This window comes from Coccinella septempunctata, chromosome 1, assembly GCF_907165205.1.
Source record: "Coccinella septempunctata chromosome 1, icCocSept1.1, whole genome shotgun sequence".
NCBI classification, from domain to species: Eukaryota; Metazoa; Arthropoda; class Insecta; order Coleoptera; family Coccinellidae; genus Coccinella; species Coccinella septempunctata.
Genome location: NC_058189.1, coordinates 44869735 through 44887824, shown reverse-complemented (window position 1 = coordinate 44887824; position 18090 = coordinate 44869735). Strand labels below are relative to the sequence as shown.

The following is an 18090-nucleotide window of genomic DNA, read 5'->3' as shown; positions in this document are numbered from 1 at the left end:
AGAAAAATTACAAACATCCATATAGTTATCAGTAGTTTGTGTTTTTATGAAATTATTGTTTTTGAAAACGAAAAAAACGAGATAACAGAAGGATGACGGAATTTTCATTCAAGAGGAACAAATTTTAAGATTAAATTCAGTACCATATCGCTTCAACCTTCAGAGTTTCACAACCCCAATCTATATATTTCGAATACGGAATTAGAAAGACTTTTCTATTCTGAGTCATTTCATTGAACACGATGTGTGATACAATCAAATTTTTGGTAATTTATTCTATGCTTTCGATAATGATCGTTAACTGCTTTACACCAGGCATGAAAATGTTTGTTTGTTACATTAACAACTAAGGTAAAGACAGTTTATTCATTGGCAGAAAGAATTGAATTGAATTCTATATTTTTCAAAAATTACCAGTGCGAGAATCGTACAGTTTATTTATATTCAAAATTACAGAATGAATGAGTAAAGATTCGATTGATATACATAATATGCTTGAAGGGAAAACCGACATTGTTCCAAATTTGAGTGTGAATATTTCAAACAAAGTTAATTTCGCCTATTATCTCATCTGTTTCGTTTTCAAAAGCCCACGCTATATATTCGGATATGCATTTGACTGAAGAATTTTTTATCGTTTTTGAGTTATTTAATTAATTCTTTCCTGAGAGGGTTAACATGTAGGTACTTTGAGATCGATGATATATACACTTTAGGAGTGCTTGATGTTTCTCAAGTATTATCAAAAACATGCCTCTTTCGAAGGATGGTAACCTTTGAAAGAGGAGAGAACGTACAAGTTCATCAATTATTTACTCTACTAAAAAGGCGTGTTCTCGATAACACTTCAAAAACATCAATTACTTCTAATGTGTATGTCATTAACCACAAAATAAATTAAAAATAAATAATTTGAATTCAATAATTTAAACCACTTCATTCCCCTCGTGATCCCCATAATGAGAAAGGGAGGAAAAAATCTCACCGATGACCAATTCTCAGCAATAAACAAATCTGTCCATTTCGTGCACAAAAACAAACAACTCTCTACTTCTACCACCCGTAGAGGTCGCATGCCAAACTCCTCTAAAAAACTGTGAAATTTGAAATAAAAATTGACCAGCTTCAGGATTCTTCTACAAACAGTAAATATCGAATATATTCACATTGTGAGTTACTTCTTATAAGAAGTAACTTATTCTTATATGCATCTTCGTGCAAAGGGAATTGGACTAAGAATTGAGAATCAGCTCAGCTGGTAGAATATTTCCAATAATAAACATCTTATCCTGAAAATTGGTATTTTCTCGATAATGTCCGAACAATATTAAATCAGATATTGTTGAAGAGAAAGAAAAATTCAAACATATTTTTTGGGTCGATAGTTGTTCCTTCCTGATAACTTTCTCAGCTTTGTCTCCCCTTTTCTTTCAAAAACTTCAAAGATTTTTTTTCAGTCCCTGATTTGTCCTGAATGCTAGTTGGCTGATAGAATACAGAAAGTAATTTACATTTTCGAACTAATTTCTGCTATGCGGTACCTAATGTTATTATTATTTCACCAAATAGAAAATATTAGGCTCGAAAATATTCTACATGTATTCAGCAGAATTATATGAATTGAATACTTCAAGTTGAAATGTGCATATGGGTCAGTTATGATTCAGAATAACCCCCACTTGATGAGCCACTGGCCCTTTATAACCGAGATGGAGACAATTTCAAGACTCCCATTAATTAATAGCAATCAACATCAACAAAATTGAGGTCCTGGTCTGCGAATGATTGGAAATTGGGAGAAAGCAAATATTTTTCAATGCTGAAAACAAAAAATTTTCAAGTGATGAATAAAATATTTGAAAACTAACCATCAGTATTCTGAGTTATGTTCTGACCTGAGAATTTCATAGGCCATTTCGAAGGGTTGTTAGAAAAGCAAACGAAGCCCACGAAATTTCATCAAAATCGGACCATTCGTTCTAAACTAATGGATATCAAAAAGTTGAGCTGAAATCCATAAAATACCCTGTAAATTAATGTCCTTTAGGAGCAAAAAAAAGACTTTTCTGAAAGGCCTAGATGACCTACATGTCCAACCGCTCGTGAAACACCCTGTATATTACAAAAACTTTGTAGAATCTTTAGTTTATGAAGCACTCACTTCAATTTTTTCCAAAAAAAATTATGAGTGATTATCTCCATGAAACACTCTTCATAATAACTATTCACTATGCAATATTTTCTCGCTAAAAATCGATATCGAGTAGAACATTTTGACAATATTCTTCTCCGTTGTAAAAAAAGTGAAGAAACTAATAAGCGGCATATCATATATTTGAAAACGTGTAACACTGAATATTTCAAGGAAAATATGGTTTTCATAAATAATAGGTCCCAGACAAACGCATGACAAATAATAGAACTGCCATGAATAACTTCACCGAAGAGATGAGACTATAAATGTTAGCACCTCTAATATGAATACAAACCTTTCAAGGTGCAAGTCTAATCTGGTGGTATACAGGGTGATTCACCGCGATGGCCTATTAGACGTTTATGGAGTACTAATCATAATTTTGTGCTGAAAATTTGCATGTTTGGATTTTCGACAATGAACTTTATCCCTAAAATATTTTCAGATCTCTGCAGATTGCGGTAATACCGAAAAAAAATACTTTCTCATTTTAAATGGCACCGCCAGATTATCTTCGTATCGTAAGATAAGCTGATTTGATGGCAATCTCAACAGTACACCATAATTTCGTCAAAAACTCAACGGTTTATAAGGTACCCACTGGGATTTTCATGAAAAAGATTGTGAAAATGGAAAGTCATACTTTTAATTTGCTGAGAGTGCCTTTTTCGATAAAACCTTTACTTTATTCAATTTTTTCATTATGTGGGATTATGAAACTGTTTAGGCTCAAAACGTAAAGGGTGTTTATGAGAAGAACATCAAGTTGGACAAATCAAATTCATTGAAACTCAAACTTTTCGAATTAAGATCCATATTTTTTTATTGTTTTACTCATTGTTCCAAATGAAAGAGGGCAGGTCACCTAAATATACTTTATACCTGAAATGAGAGCTTCCAGATTCCAGAGTAAACAAGAAGAAATTGAAATAAGGGAAAGGAGCCATTTCGAACTACTTGATAATTTTGTGACTAGGAATCCACAGAAAAAACTAAATAATTTCGACATCAATCTATCTAATAAATGATTGTTAAAAATGTCACAATTTTTTTTCTTTGGTTTTCTGAAGTCTCAGAATGATCAAGTAGTTGAAATGGGTTTCCCTTCATTTCAACCTTCATTTCTGGGATGAATCTGAAAGTTCCCAAAGTAGGTAAAGGATTTATTTTGGTAAACCCTCCTCTTTTTCTACGTGGCATCGACTGAAATAATAAAAATATAGTTGTGATTCGAAAATCTTGAATTGATCTTTTCATTAACACCCTGTACATTTTAGGTCCAAACAGTGTTACAATACTACCTAATAGAAAAATCAAAAAGGGTTAAGATTTTTTGAATGAACTTCCCCAACATAAATATTCTAAAAGGTGTGACCTTCAGTTTTCACCATTTTGTTGAATCCCAATAACTCATAAACCGTTGAGTTTGTACTCAAGGTGTGGTATCTAATGGTTCAAAGATATACTGAGTGTGCCATTTGATATAAGAAAGTAGTAGGCTACTTTAGGGAAAAATGTCACTGTCAAAAACTCTAAAATGCAAATTTTCAGTACAAAATTGGGATTAGCGCTGCATAAACGTCTGATAGGCCATCGCAGTGAATCACCCTGCATGTACATATATTGTTTCGCGTACTTTTTTAACTTCCCTGTGGAACCAAAATCAAATGTGTCGTGTCCGATCAAAAAAAAAAAGGTTTTTAATTGATTTTCAATCTTAAGGTCCGCAACTATTCGGTGACCAATTTTCATCATAATTAACATGGACGTATTCAAAATCGAACCATCTTTGAATGGGAACCTAGGAAGTGCTCCATCCCCCGACAGAATATCACCGGAAGTGTCTTTCGATGCCGGTTCGGAGTTTAATTTGAGTTTTTTCGATACTCCAGACGACAGCAACACCCAAGGATTCAGCGATCCAGGTTCAGTTGGCTCCACTTCTGCTGGCTCTCCGCCTCCGCCATTGCATTTGCCATTGACTGTTACTAATAGCCCCACTTCGTCGAGCTCTGTGCTTTTGTCTCCAGCTGGAGTGACATCCTCTGCCACTACTATCAATGTGAAACAAGGTAAATACGAATATTTTATGCGGATGCTTCTGAATTGAAATTTAAACACATTTAAGTGTACAGAGACCTGTGATAACATGAATTAATTTCTCAAATTAACATTGAATTCAATAAGATTTCTTTTGAAGAGCCGCTACGTGCTTTTCACTAAAACAGACTGGCTTTCCTTGATGTAGGTATAGGGGGTGAGTCTTTAACAGTACACTCTTGAGATAAAAAGCAACACTTTTTTGCTTTATAATTTCTTTCGAATCAGCTTAGATAATAATAGTTATTCACACAACAAGTCAGTTGAATGAATAAACGTTTATAACTCACGTGTTGTATACAAAATACAAAATTTTATTCCATTTGGATTTGGAAAAGTATCGTTTCGATTGATTGTTGCTAGGGCATTATTCAATTCATAGTAGCAAGAGCAAGAAGAGATTTATACAGTCATGCTCATGTTACTTTATTTCACTTTTGAATTTAAAATTTATTTCACTGAATGGGTTGAGTAACGCCGTCTTCAAACGTCAAAATGGAATAAAATATATAGGCATTATAACTTTAAAATAAAATAGTGGAAATAACGTTACCTTTAAATAGATTTTCAACAGCCCATCTTTGCAGCCGTGCTGCATTGCAAAAAATAATTAGGGGAAAAAGTGTTTCTCTTGACCTCAGGAATCTTCTATTGAAATTGAATTGAAATATATCTTCAAGTCAATGACTCACACCTTATAGTGTAATGTGTGTCTAAACACACACCTACAAGATATATCCCTTTAAAATTGTCGACATGTTGATAGTGTCTCATAATAATAATAATAGAAGTATAGCATAAACATCACGATACAAAATATTACGAAACTGCCTTAAAATGCATCCCCCATGCATCCCCCTTTTTCTTGGAAAAGGTTGGGCCTAGAGCAGGTACTTCTAAACTATGCAGGTTGTCTATTTTTATAAATACCTTATTTCAAATTTTGAAATCTTATACATTGATATCAAGTATTTATTGATAATACAGCATGAATGTATGTTTCGTATAATATATATGGATTTTAAATTTCCACAAAATTGCTGGAAAAAATATCAAATTACCGAAATATTCGTATTAGAATTGGGAACTGATTGGGCATTATGGAAATATGTAAAAAAAAATTATAGCTATATTTAGCAAAAAAATTTTTTTGTCAGGAAAAACAGAAAAATGAAAAAAAAGTTCTCAGAAATTGTATCAATTCAACTGCATAATCCTTCAGATCTAGAGAATTTTTTAAATGGTTCTTGCGTCATAACTTCTCATGCATTTGCTCGAAAGATTTTTCGATAGCATATTTGGATAGCCCATGAAAAATTTTTCCAAACTGATGGTTCACTCTTAATTTCGTTCAATGAATAAGACTGAATCGAGGACTAAATATTCGTTACTGCAATTTTAAAATTTTTCTTTATGTTGTTAGGACCTAAATCAATGGTGAAAAACCTGATTCACAATTTTCAAAACTTGTGCAAGACAGCGTTAAAGCTGAAAAACAGCATTGTTCATTTTCAGCTTTTGCTCAATATTTCAGTGAAATGAATATCTGGCGGTAAGATAAACTTTTATAGAAAACAATTTAGGAGAAAACGAATTCGGTACGAGAATTGGTTCCTCAGATATAGATACCATAGCTCATCAAAATTTTGCTAATTTTCTCCAAAAAGCAGATACATACTTCCAAAATGGATTAGCATACCTATAAATAAAAAGTCATAAGTATAGATTTTGTAGAGACATGCAAAAGAACAATTCTAACCGCTCTTTGCCTTTCATCAATCATCGGATTCTTGTTTATCGACATCAAAAAGATAAGAATACCCTTGAATTGGCCTTTAAGACTCTTTGGTCACATATGTATTGCTATTTCTAAGAGACTTTTTGATGGGTCCAGCAAGTCCACTTCATTGAATCTCCAACCTCTCGTTTCCAAATGAAGCATACCATGGAGAAGGGAATGAGCACCGTCGTATGGGCCGATATTTTGGTTAGATTTTTACCCTCCGTTTCTTTTTTGTTCACACATACAAGTCATAGAACAATGACTCATCCAGCATTTCTGAAGCGGCGTGTTTGGGAGGTGGTTTAGGAAGGAGCGAGGTCAAATTATGCATTTGTAAAAGCCCATATAATTATGAAAAATTCAGCTCACGTGCTTCCACTCACGAGCCCAGGTTCAGTGCCTGACCAATCTTTTCTTCCTTCTCTCCTTGTACAGTGTGATTGTCGTTGACCGTCATCTAGCAATTTTGTGTGAATTAGAGGTAACAATGAGCTGAAAATTTTTACCGAAAAAAGTCTGGATGAGTTTGAAATTGTGTGTTTCGCCTTTGTTACTGATTCAAGAATTTTTCACTTCAGATGATTCACATTTGCCCAAGACTTTCTGTGCCGTTTCAATTTTATTATTGATGCTTTCTTTTTTCAATATATCCCTCGGCTGTAGAAGAAATTTTTCAACCCCCATAACGTTCAAGTTATGAAATGTGAAATGTTAAAGCTTACGTGAGTTTGAGTTAAGAGTGATTTGCCGTAGGAAAGAAAAAGGGACAAGATGAAATTGGAAATGAACTTTTCTGAAGAGTTTTCTTGGCATAACATAATTTATTGTCTATAGCGGTTCTCACATAAGTATTGTAAACACAATATATCTCCTCTTACCGTGATAAATCTGAGATAACAACCTTTTCTGCCTTGATGTGATCTACTCCTCATTAATTTTGAATATTACATTAAACCAATTATTATTATTAACTATTATATCTATATCCTGTTTTCAACAAACAAGTATAAACATTTGTAGGTATAAATTTTTTTTTTATTTTATTAATTTCTCCATTTATTTATCAATTAACTTACTACTCCTCGTTCGTTAAATGAAGCCGCTGTTGTTCGCGCAGAGTCGTACTTCCATGCAGTAATATAAGTTCAGCTGCAAACGTTTACGTACATTACTCAAGATTTCTGGTGTAATTTGACAGGATTCGTTAATGATCCGAGTTCGCAAATCATCCAGTGACTAAGGCTGGGTAGCGTAAATCTTGAATTTCAGTTGAACCCATAGAAAAAAGTCCAGTGGAACCAGATCAGGTGATCTGGAAGGCCACTCAATATGTCCTTCTTCCAATCCAGGAGTGAAAATTTTCATCTAAGAACTGACGCACCGGTTGAACATAATTAGGTGGTGTGCCAAGTTGTTGGAAAATGATTGTCTGATGGTCTTCTGCATTCTCCAATACTGGCACGAGGGCTAGCTAAACCTAAACCTAGTATATCTAAATAAATTTGTTCAGTGAGATTACCGGGTTTAAAAAAAGGGCCGATTATGTGATTTCCATAAATACCAGCCCAAACATTTAATTTTACGGAAGCTGAGTATGCACCTCACGAAATAATCTTGGGTTTCCATCTGACCAATACCAACAATTATGCCAGTTTACAATGCCGTTAAGGTAAAATGAACACTAGTCCGAAAAACAGATAACGCACATGCAGTTTTAATTACCGTTAATCATTTCACTGACCACTGCACAGAAATGGAGTATAGAATTTATGTTGTTTAAAGATTCTCATAATGGTTGTGCGTGAAACACCAGATATATCGGACAATTTCCTAGTACTAAAGGTCGGATCCATTGCTACATGACCTAAGACAGCCACGTCCCTCGCTTCGTCTATTTCATGCACCGTATTTTTGTTTCCGACTGAACCAGTAGCGTCAAATTTGTAAACCAGTGGCACAACGTTAGCAGCGGATACATTTTTTCCAGGATGTCGTTTGTTAAATAAAGCCGCTGTTTTTCGCAAGGATGGTTATTTAAAAAAAATGACGTTATCATTTGCACCCTTTCTTCTATGGAACACATCATTTTAATTCTACTACTAATTTACAATCGCTTGTTCTTGAAGACTCACGATATACTAAGGTATTAAATCAAAAAAATGGTCCGTCTACTTTGTTGGACAAAAAATTAACAACATAACTAACTACCTTTAAAATGTGTCGGGTACAAATCTAATGTCGAGATAAATTCCAAATTGCCTCTTTCACTATTTTCGCTGTGATTTCATGATAAGATCTTCAAAATCAAAATCAGTTTTCGCAACACCCTTCATCTCTATTCAAAATCAAGAAGTTGTGCTTAACCCCGTTTGGGGGGTTGAAGTTACAGGGATGAAAAAAGCAGAAAAGTGGTTCCTCCTCGAATCAGAAATTGACAGGTCCGAGCGATTTTTCACATTTTCATTTTAAAGTCGGAAAATCGAGGTGTTAAGTTTTCGTTGCACCATTCTGAATACATTTTATACTATATGTTTCAAATTTTCGATAGTTTAGAGAAATATCTGAAGATAAATGTCCAGTGTCTGGAAATACAGAACAACCAGTATTAATGAATTTGTCTAGAAAAATATTTGTACAAGTCAAGATATAGATAGTTTTCCTACCATATCTACAGAGTTTTCATGTTCTCACAAAGAAGTATATACCTACGCGATAATTGTGACTCTAGCAGCACTTCCACATGAGGTACAAGTTGACTGGGATGAGATACCTACAGAGGCAATTGACCATTTCATTACCAGTATGCTTCGACGTGTTTCTGGCTGCATCAGACATCGAGGTGGAACAACACGTTATTAAATTTTTCCTTTTTTCCTACAGTTGGGTTTTCTGTTTTCTCAACCTTTGTTCGATTACTCCCTTAAACCTAAGACGCATATTTATAAAAAAATTTTTGTAATAAATCAATTTATACTGGATATTTCTTTCCAAGGCGCTCAGTGTTTCGTAAATACAATTTTACCACTGCGGACGTTGAATGGTTGAATTAAACAGAAAGTATACTGGGACCAAAATGCGCACAGTGCGCACAGCAAATCATTGCCAAACTGGTGAAATCTTCCATTTAACTTGAATATCTCTAAAACTATTCGAAACCTATATAGGGGTACACACACAGACGAGGATGTATTGAAAAATTCTTAGCCTACTATAGAACCAAATAAAATTTTAATGTCAAAATATTTTATTACTCAACATATTCACCTCTTCATTGGATACATTTATTACAGCGAACCTGCAACGTCTCTAGACCTTTCAAAAAAAATGTTTCTTCTTGCTCTGCAAACCAGACCTCAACAGCCTTTATTACCTCCTCGTTGGAAGAAAATTTACGACCTTTTAAACTTTTTTTCAGTTGAGGAAAGAGATGATAGTCGGATGGAGCCCAATCTGGTGAATAAGGGGGGTGTTCTGGTAATTCAAACCCTTAATCACGAATTTTTTGCATGGCAACATGAGATTTGTGTTGCCGTTGTCCTGCAAAAACAAAACACCTTTGGATAGGTTTTCGAGTCTTTTCTCTCAATTTTTTCCCTTACAGTGGTCAGTAATGTCGAACAGTAATCTCCGGTTATTGTTCTAACCTTATCCAAAATATCAATCATCATTACTCCATGGCAATCTCAAAAAACAAAAAACTGAAGCAAGAAATTTTCTAGCAGATTTTTGGACACGAAACTTCTTAGGTCTTGGAGAACCAGAGTGTCGCAATTCCATCGATTGTTGCTTTGTTTCTGGATCGTAGAAATGTACCCCAAGTCTCATTCATAGTAACAATTCGATTTAAGAAGTCTGCATCGTTCTCAAATCGAGCACAGATCGAACGCGATGCTTTTACCCTTGCACTCTTTTTGTCAACATTCAAACATTTGGGATCCATTTTGCAGCAATGTCCAAATTGATGTGAACTATATGATGAACCCGTTCGTATGAAATATTTAGTGCTTCAGATATCCGTTTTAGCCCAATTCGAAGGTCTAATAAAATCATGTCATGAACTGCATCGATATTTTCGGAGACTGACACAGAAACTGGCCTTCCCGATCGGTCATCATCTTCAATGGAAAATTTACCTCTTTTGAAGCTTGCAGTCCAATTTTTCACGGTCGCATACGAAGGACATTGATCACCAAGGTTATTAAGCATATCTTCGTAAATCTGCTTACCTGTTAACCCTTTTAAATACGTACTTGATGATGGCACGATACTCCAATTTTTCGATTCTCACAATTTCGGTTGACACCTTCTTTCTTTTAATTTATTGCGTAACTCTGGTTTACTTTTTTGACCTTAAACTTCACACTCACACTTCTAATGAGTTATTATTCGTTGCTATGGTAACGCAATATTTTTTTTATGCATGGAACTGGTCTAGGCTAACTAGATATCAATACATCCTCGTATACTATATACATTGAAATGATTATATACCTACTTATAGCCAGATTCATGATGAAATTTGTCCCTGTACCTGATTTTGAAGATGTTCGTTTTCATTCTTAGTGTGACTAAGGGAATAAGGAATCTTTAAAATTGAATTGGATTATAACACTAGCTGTTAATCCCAATATTATTACAAGAAAATAGGAATTAATAAATATTCCACTCAACGGAATACGTTTCTCTACTCTTCCTTATAGTTGGAGTTATACATCCCAGACCTAAATGCCTTGTACGAAGTTACATAACATAATTACATAACAATGAAAAGGACGGTGAGGGTCCGCGCTGAAACCTCAACTCGAAAACCCGTTTGATCTCGGTCTCATATTTTCATTTAATACATTAAACGGGCCGCTTTTACGGTTCAAGATCCGGTCCTAAAATAATATACGTACGAAGGTAAGGGAAGGAGATGAAATGAATTTCTTCGAACGATGACTGTAAGAAGGTATGTATTCGATGTTAATCAAAGTAAAATACCGGACATCACGCCCTGCCACCATCAGAATGATGCTATGTTATTTCATCTGAAGAACAGGTTTAACTACTTCTCAGACTATATACCTAATCGACTTTTCAGTAGGACATTGAACTTGAGTTTGAAATTTGTACACATATATTTTTTGTCTCAGAGGATCATTATAACCTACGAAAATTGTGTAGACAAAAATTCATCTCAAAGAATATCTCCTCCCTATGATGACGAACTCTAGAAGCTAAAGAATTTGAAGGTAAAACAACTAATACTCACCATGTTGAAATTGGATTGTGGGATTCATGAAAAAATAGATCTACAGATTTTTGATCGTGGGGAAATCACCTGTGTTTGCCACATTTGAGAATGAGATGACGCTGAAAATGTACCGTTAATACAGAAAGACTATTTAATAACAGTTTTGAAGTATTTGAAGGGCGCGAAAGTCGAATCTTAATCCTTGAATTTCAATATCGACTTCGTTAAGACCAGAAAACAAACATCCTGTGATCCGGATATTAATTTCCAAGTGAACAGTGTTTGGAATCAATTAAATACCCTATCAGATGTGCTATATGTTTATATGCAATTTTTAAAAAATTCACAAAGATGTAAGATTATGAACAACAAATAGAGGTTCGAATTTAGGACACAAAAGTAAAGGGTGTTCGGTTATACGTCAAAGGTGTTATTTCTGTGCAATAACTGCAATACATTGTTTTCAATTGATAAACATAAAAGTTGGATTTGTACAATTTACATCAGAAATATATCATTGTTAGAATTTGAGTTGAGTTAGATTTTTGTATCATTGTTGCATTTACATTAGGATCATAGTTGATAGTTTGAAATAAAAAAGGGAGCGTTGACATTATATAGATATGACAGAAAATAAAGACTGAAAAGACGTCCGACCTTTTAATTAAAAGACTTTAGAGTTCAGTAGACCAAGAACTGAACATTTGGTGACCCCGACGTGATCATGAACGGCAAAGAAAGACCTCAGAGAAGTGGAGCTGGAATTCGCAAAACTTTATCCCAAGACTTCGTGTGGCCCGACAGTTTCGGCAGAAAAGAAGATTTAGGACAGAAAAAAGACACGATAGTGGGAAATGAGCCTTCCAGAGACCAACCAGAGACAAGTGAGGTGATTAAAAGACCAAAGTCGATTACATCAATGAAAAGTAAGTCAATGAGTAGAGGGAGCTTAAGAACGTCCAAGACTCTAAGCATTAATGTAGCCAGAAGAAGAATTAATTTGGAAACTGAAAGAAAAAGGCAGGAAATAGAGATGAAGAAACTGGAGATTGAAAATGCTTTGAGACTGTTAAATCTGGAAGAAGAATTAGTACAAGACGAAGATGCTTCAGGAAAAGAAGAATTAGATGAAGAAGAGGGCAGGCACAGTGAAAAAAAATACTATAACAATACAATGATAAATCAATGGGTTGAAAGAAAACAAGAAGAGATTGATGATGACACAGAAAAGTACATTAACACATTCCCACAGCAATGTGATCCAAGTGTTAAGATGTTGTGTGAGACCGTTAATGAGGTACTCCATTCGGTGAATAATACAGTTCTACAGAATATAAGACCAGAGAAACGTGAGTTTTCAGAATTTATCTGCTTTGATGGGAATCCCCTGGATTGGCCAGTTTTTATTCGTCAATTTCGTAACTTAACCGAGTCAAGTCGTTATTCAGCAGACGAAATTGTTTTCAAACTTCAAAAATGTTTGAAAGGCCCTGCAAAGGCAGCAGTTGCGGGTATAATGTTGACTTCTGATGTGGCCAAAATTATTGCAACTTTAGAAACTCGTTTTGGCCGACCTGATGTAATTATAGAGATGCTACTGTCCAAAATAAGAGTAATACAACCAATAAAAGACACAAATTTGGAAAAATTGATACACTTCTCGACCGAAGTCACTAATATCGTAACCATAATGAAATCTCTACATTCCATTGGTCATTTACAGAATCCACAATTACAAAGAGATTTAGTGAGTAAACTGCCAGACGAGTTGAAAATCAAATGGGGTGAAGTAATAATTCAAAAGAAAAGACAAAATTGTGAAACCAATCTTGAAGATTTTGCTAATTGGTTGGCTACTTTTTCAGAGGCAGCTTGTCAAGTAAGTGTTACTAGCTTTTCTGCACATTGGGATAGATCTAAATATCCCTGGGACAAAACGAGATCGTCTTTCTACAATGGAAGAAGTACAGAAAGAGTGTTCACTCTTCATGATGGAAGAGTTCTTAAATGCAATTATTGTGAAGAGCCCGCCCATGATGATAATTGTCCAAAAATGGAAATGGATGATATGGAAAGTAGATGGAAGGTTGTAAGATCGAAAAAATTATGTTTTTCTTGCCTCGAGAGAAATCATCAAAAACTCAGGTGTAGAAACAAAAAAATTTGTGGAAAGAATGGATGCAAACTGTCTCATCATTCACTTCTTCATAATGAAATCAAGAAATCAAGTGAAAACCCGATAGTATCAGAACCCGTATCTACGAATATTGTTGGTATGGTGAGAAGTGAAACTACAGTTTTATTGCGGTTCGTTCCACTCAAAATTCATGGTCGAAACGGAACTCTCAAAATTTATGCTTTGTGTGATGAAGGCTCAACAGTTACACTCTTACATGACAAGATAGCCGATCAAATTGGAATACTGGGTGAAAAACAGCCATTATGTTTACAATGGACCAATGATGACGTGATAAAGGAAGAAAATTCTACTCGACTAGACATAAACATATCAAGAATCGACAATGATGACACCTTTCTACTAAGAGGGGTTCGCACAGTTTCGAATTTATCGCTTCCTGAACAATCTTTCAATTTACATGACCATCAATATTTGGAAGGTATTCCTATTGAGAGTTATACGAAAGTGAAACCTGTTATGATCATTGGTCAGGACAACATCGATTTGATTATACCCAGGCGTATCCAATCTACACCAACAAACTCAATTGTTGCTTCTAAATCTAAATTAGGTTGGTCTGTACATGGACCAATCCAATCAGACATACAAAATAGATCGGGATATCACATTTTTCATATATGTGACGAAAGAGAACCTGAACAAGATTTGAAGGATATCATGGAAAAATTCTACACCCCAGAATCTTTTGGAACAATTCCTGTTTCTAAATTTGCAGTAAATGAGGAAGATACCAGAGCCAACGAAATAATGAATAGAACAATAAAACAAGTTGGCGAGAGATATGAAATAGGATTGCTATGGAAGAATGATGAATGCAAAATGCCAAATAGTTATGCTACAGCCATGCAAAGATTGAATTGTACTGAAAGGAAATGTTTGAAAGATAAATATTTAGCTGATGAATATTGTGCCAAATTTGAAGATCACGTGAGAAAAAACTATCTACGAAAGCTATCAGTAGAAGAGATTAAAAATTGTGGTCCCCGCACATGGTACCTGCCGCACTTTGCAGTGATAAATCCAAATAAGAAAAAGGTAAGAGTGGTCTTCGATGCAGCAGCAAAATCCAATGGTATCAGTCTGAATGACATGCTGCTGACTGGACCTCATCAAATGAATTCTCTTGGAGCTATCTTGCTGAAATTTCGTCAGAAAAAGATCGCCTTTTGTGGTGACTTGAGGGAAATGTTCCACAGAGTACTGATACGTGAAGAAGACAGGGACTCACAACGCATTTTATGGAGAAATTTAGAAAATTACAGAGAACCAGATGTTTACCACGTAAACGTTATGACATTTGGAGCAAAATGTTCGCCAGCCTGTGCACAGTTTGTTAAGAAATATAATGCGAAAAATTATTCCGAAGGAGAAATTCAAAAGGCTATTCTTGAAAAATTTTATGTGGATGACTACTTAGATTCAGCTGATGATGAAAAGGAAGCCCTAGCCCTAATAGATGGAGTTAAAAACACCATGCAGATTGCTGGCTTTGAAGTAGTTAGCTGGATATCAAATTCCGTTTCTCTGATGAGTTTAGTAACCGAAAGAACCCAGAATGTTCGGGAAGATTCTGAAGAAAAATCAGAACATCGAGTTTTAGGAATTTTGTGGAATTTAAGAACTGATGAATTCACATTCAAAATTGATTTCAGTAAATATGAAAACTTACGGCCAACCAAGAGGAATGTTTTAAAGTCGATTATGACATTATTTGATCCCATGGGATTCATATCGCATTTTATTGTTAAAGGAAAGATTTTAATGAAACAAATATGGAAAGCTAAAATGGAATGGGATCAGGAATTACCAGAAAATTTCAAAATAACTTGGAGAAAAATGTTAGAAAATTTCAAATTGATAAATAATTTTAAATTCCCAAGATGTTACAGTGTAAACATACCAAATGCTGAAAACATAGAGCTACACACATTCTCAGATAGCAGTAAAGAAGCCTTTGCAGCGATCTCCTATCTCAGAGTAGAGTCAGGAGACAAAATAGATACAATGATAGTAATTTCTAGAACTAGGGTTGCCCCAATGAAAGAATTATGTATACCACGGCTTGAACTACAAGGTGCAATCCTAGGAAGCAGAATAGCTGCAAGTGTAACTAGATCTTTAGAAATACCAATCAATCGAGTTTATTTGTGGACAGATTCAATGTGTGTACTTGGATGGATAAGAGATAAATCGAACAAATACAAACAGTTTGTTTCCAATCGAGTTGCAGAAATTAGAGCTTCGAGTGATGTGGATCAGTGGAGATGGGTTCCTACAAGTGAAAATCCTGCAGACTTAGCTACACGACAGGCACCTACCAAACCAGACATGGAGTTCTGGATGCATGGGCCACAGTTTTTATCAGAAAGTTTCTGGAAAAGATGGATGAAAGAATATCTTCCCACACTGACGAAAAGGAACAAATGGACTAATGATAACCAATGTATCAAAGAAGGTGATTTGGTATTGCTAGCAGATGAGAATGCTCCACGATTCCAGTGGCGTCTAGGCAGGATTGGGAACGTACATCGAGGGCCCGATGGAAGGTTCGTGTCGTCGACGTTAAAACCAATGTTGGCGAATACAGACGGTCAGTTCACAAAATTTGCCGGTTGGAAATTGAAGACTAGACTTTTTTGGCTTGGGAGAATGTTAGAATTTGAGTTGAGTTAGATTTTTGTATCATTGTTGCATTTACATTAGGATCATAGTTGATAGTTTGAAATAAAAAAGGGAGCGTTGACATTATATAGATATGACAGAAAATAAAGACTGAAAAGACGTCCGACCTTTTAATTAAAAGACTTTAGAGTTCAGTAGACCAAGAACTGAACAATCATCATATCATATACAAGTTCCTCACATATTGTTCACAGAATTTTCAAAACCACAATTGAAAAAAAAAGTTATTCAAGCCCTGCGTGTTAGCCCGTCAGTATAGTTTTTTACGCTTTTTTGTGGTTCCTTTATGATATTGTCTCCAAAGATATAGAGTAGAAAGATAGGAGACGCCCTCATATCTCTAGTAGTAAAAACCTACTACATTTTCGTCAGTGAAAACACTTTTGACAATGAGATGGCGTGCGGTCAATACAGAAAAACTGTTTTATAATTGAAGGGCGCGAAATTAGAATTTTTCGAATTATTTGTATTGAATTTCCATATCGACTTTGTTGAGACCAGAAAACAGAGATTTCGATGAAAAGAATGTTGGTCGAGGGCTGCATATTTAAGATGATTACTCTGATATGTAATTACCTTTGTATTCCTTATTGATCGTTAAGTTTAATCCAATTTTTGAACTGTGGTAAAAATGAAGATATACCGTGACTCACGATGTGGTATGGTTTTCTAGATTCCTAATGAGGCATCTGATGTTAATTGATTGATAAAATTCATTGTCAGGCCGTAGGGGAAGCGAAATCCAACTTTGAAAATTGACGTGAGATTTCTTTGAAATGCGTTAATAATTAAAATCTCGATTAAAATATATTATAATTTTTAGTTCAAACAAAACTGACGTCTATTTTCAAAGTCCAATATCGGCCCCCCCTCTACGGCCCGACAATGGATCTATTATATTAAATATATGGTATGGGTATGAATATAGGGAAGCGAAACATTTTTGTCTCCTTGATGTTGAATGTTTTATTTGATTAATATCTCGAGATATTTTCGTAATTTTCAATATACATACATTGCGTCGCTATGTAAATACCGCTATTTTATGAAATTTTGTCTTCCTCGTAAAATTCGCTTTTATAATATACATTGAACTCAATATAGCAATGGAAGGGACACACTGGTCAAGGAAAGTGACGCTAACTGAAATAGAGAATTGGAGTATACCTATCGCACTCTGTACCTACTTGTTCAAACATAAATAACTTTTTTTTTTCATGTTTCCAACGAATATTAATCCGATTAATCTTGAGTTTGAGCTTATTGAACACTTTAAGATATCGTTTCCGAATTTAACACTTCAGAAATCATCACAAAAACGAAATTAAACCGAGTAATCACCAAAACCGTCATAAACAGACAGCTCACTAAAGAGAGAGACGGATAGCGTCCCAAATTCCTATCTCCCACCCACATTTTTGGACACACTTTCTGCCGATTCAAAGATTATAGACCATATTAGTGAGGATAGAATCACTCAATTGGCGGGAGATCCATATTCAAATAGGAATCAACTATAAGATGGAATATCCCTAGCTAGAAGTAAATGTTAGTATAAAGACATGCAAAATTGGGTTCCTTCATTATTAGAGCTTGTTTCCCAATACATTTTACATCACAATATAGTTTAATATGTCCTAAAATCAAAATTAAACACATTATTATACGGAATATATCCGTATGTCGCAGATTATTTCTGCCTACGTCAATCATGAACCGTAACAAGGAAAATCTATCGCTTGCGCGTTAGAATTATGTCAGCTTCAGAGGAATGAAGCTACGACAAACTTCCATGGATCTTGAAGAACAATTTTATATTGATCCATTATTAAAAGAATATACCTACCATTTTATTTCGAAATTTTGTTTTCAGCTTGTTAAGAAAGGTTCATAGA

General features: G+C 34.8%; 1 protein-coding gene across 2 annotated transcripts in view; it reads left to right on the top strand.

Annotated features, from left to right (window-relative positions):
- LOC123311010 (ecdysone-induced protein 78C) overlaps positions 1–18090 on the top strand; it is a 135188-nt gene that overhangs the window by 33555 nt on the left and 83543 nt on the right. The window contains exon 3 of one of the 2 annotated variants that reach the window (XM_044894758.1): positions 4087–4266. The exons of the other annotated variant lie outside the window; for it this stretch is intronic. Coding sequence (XP_044750693.1) covers positions 4087–4266 — 180 coding nt within the window. The remainder of the gene's footprint in view (positions 1–4086; positions 4267–18090) is intronic. 2 annotated transcript variants of the gene reach the window in all.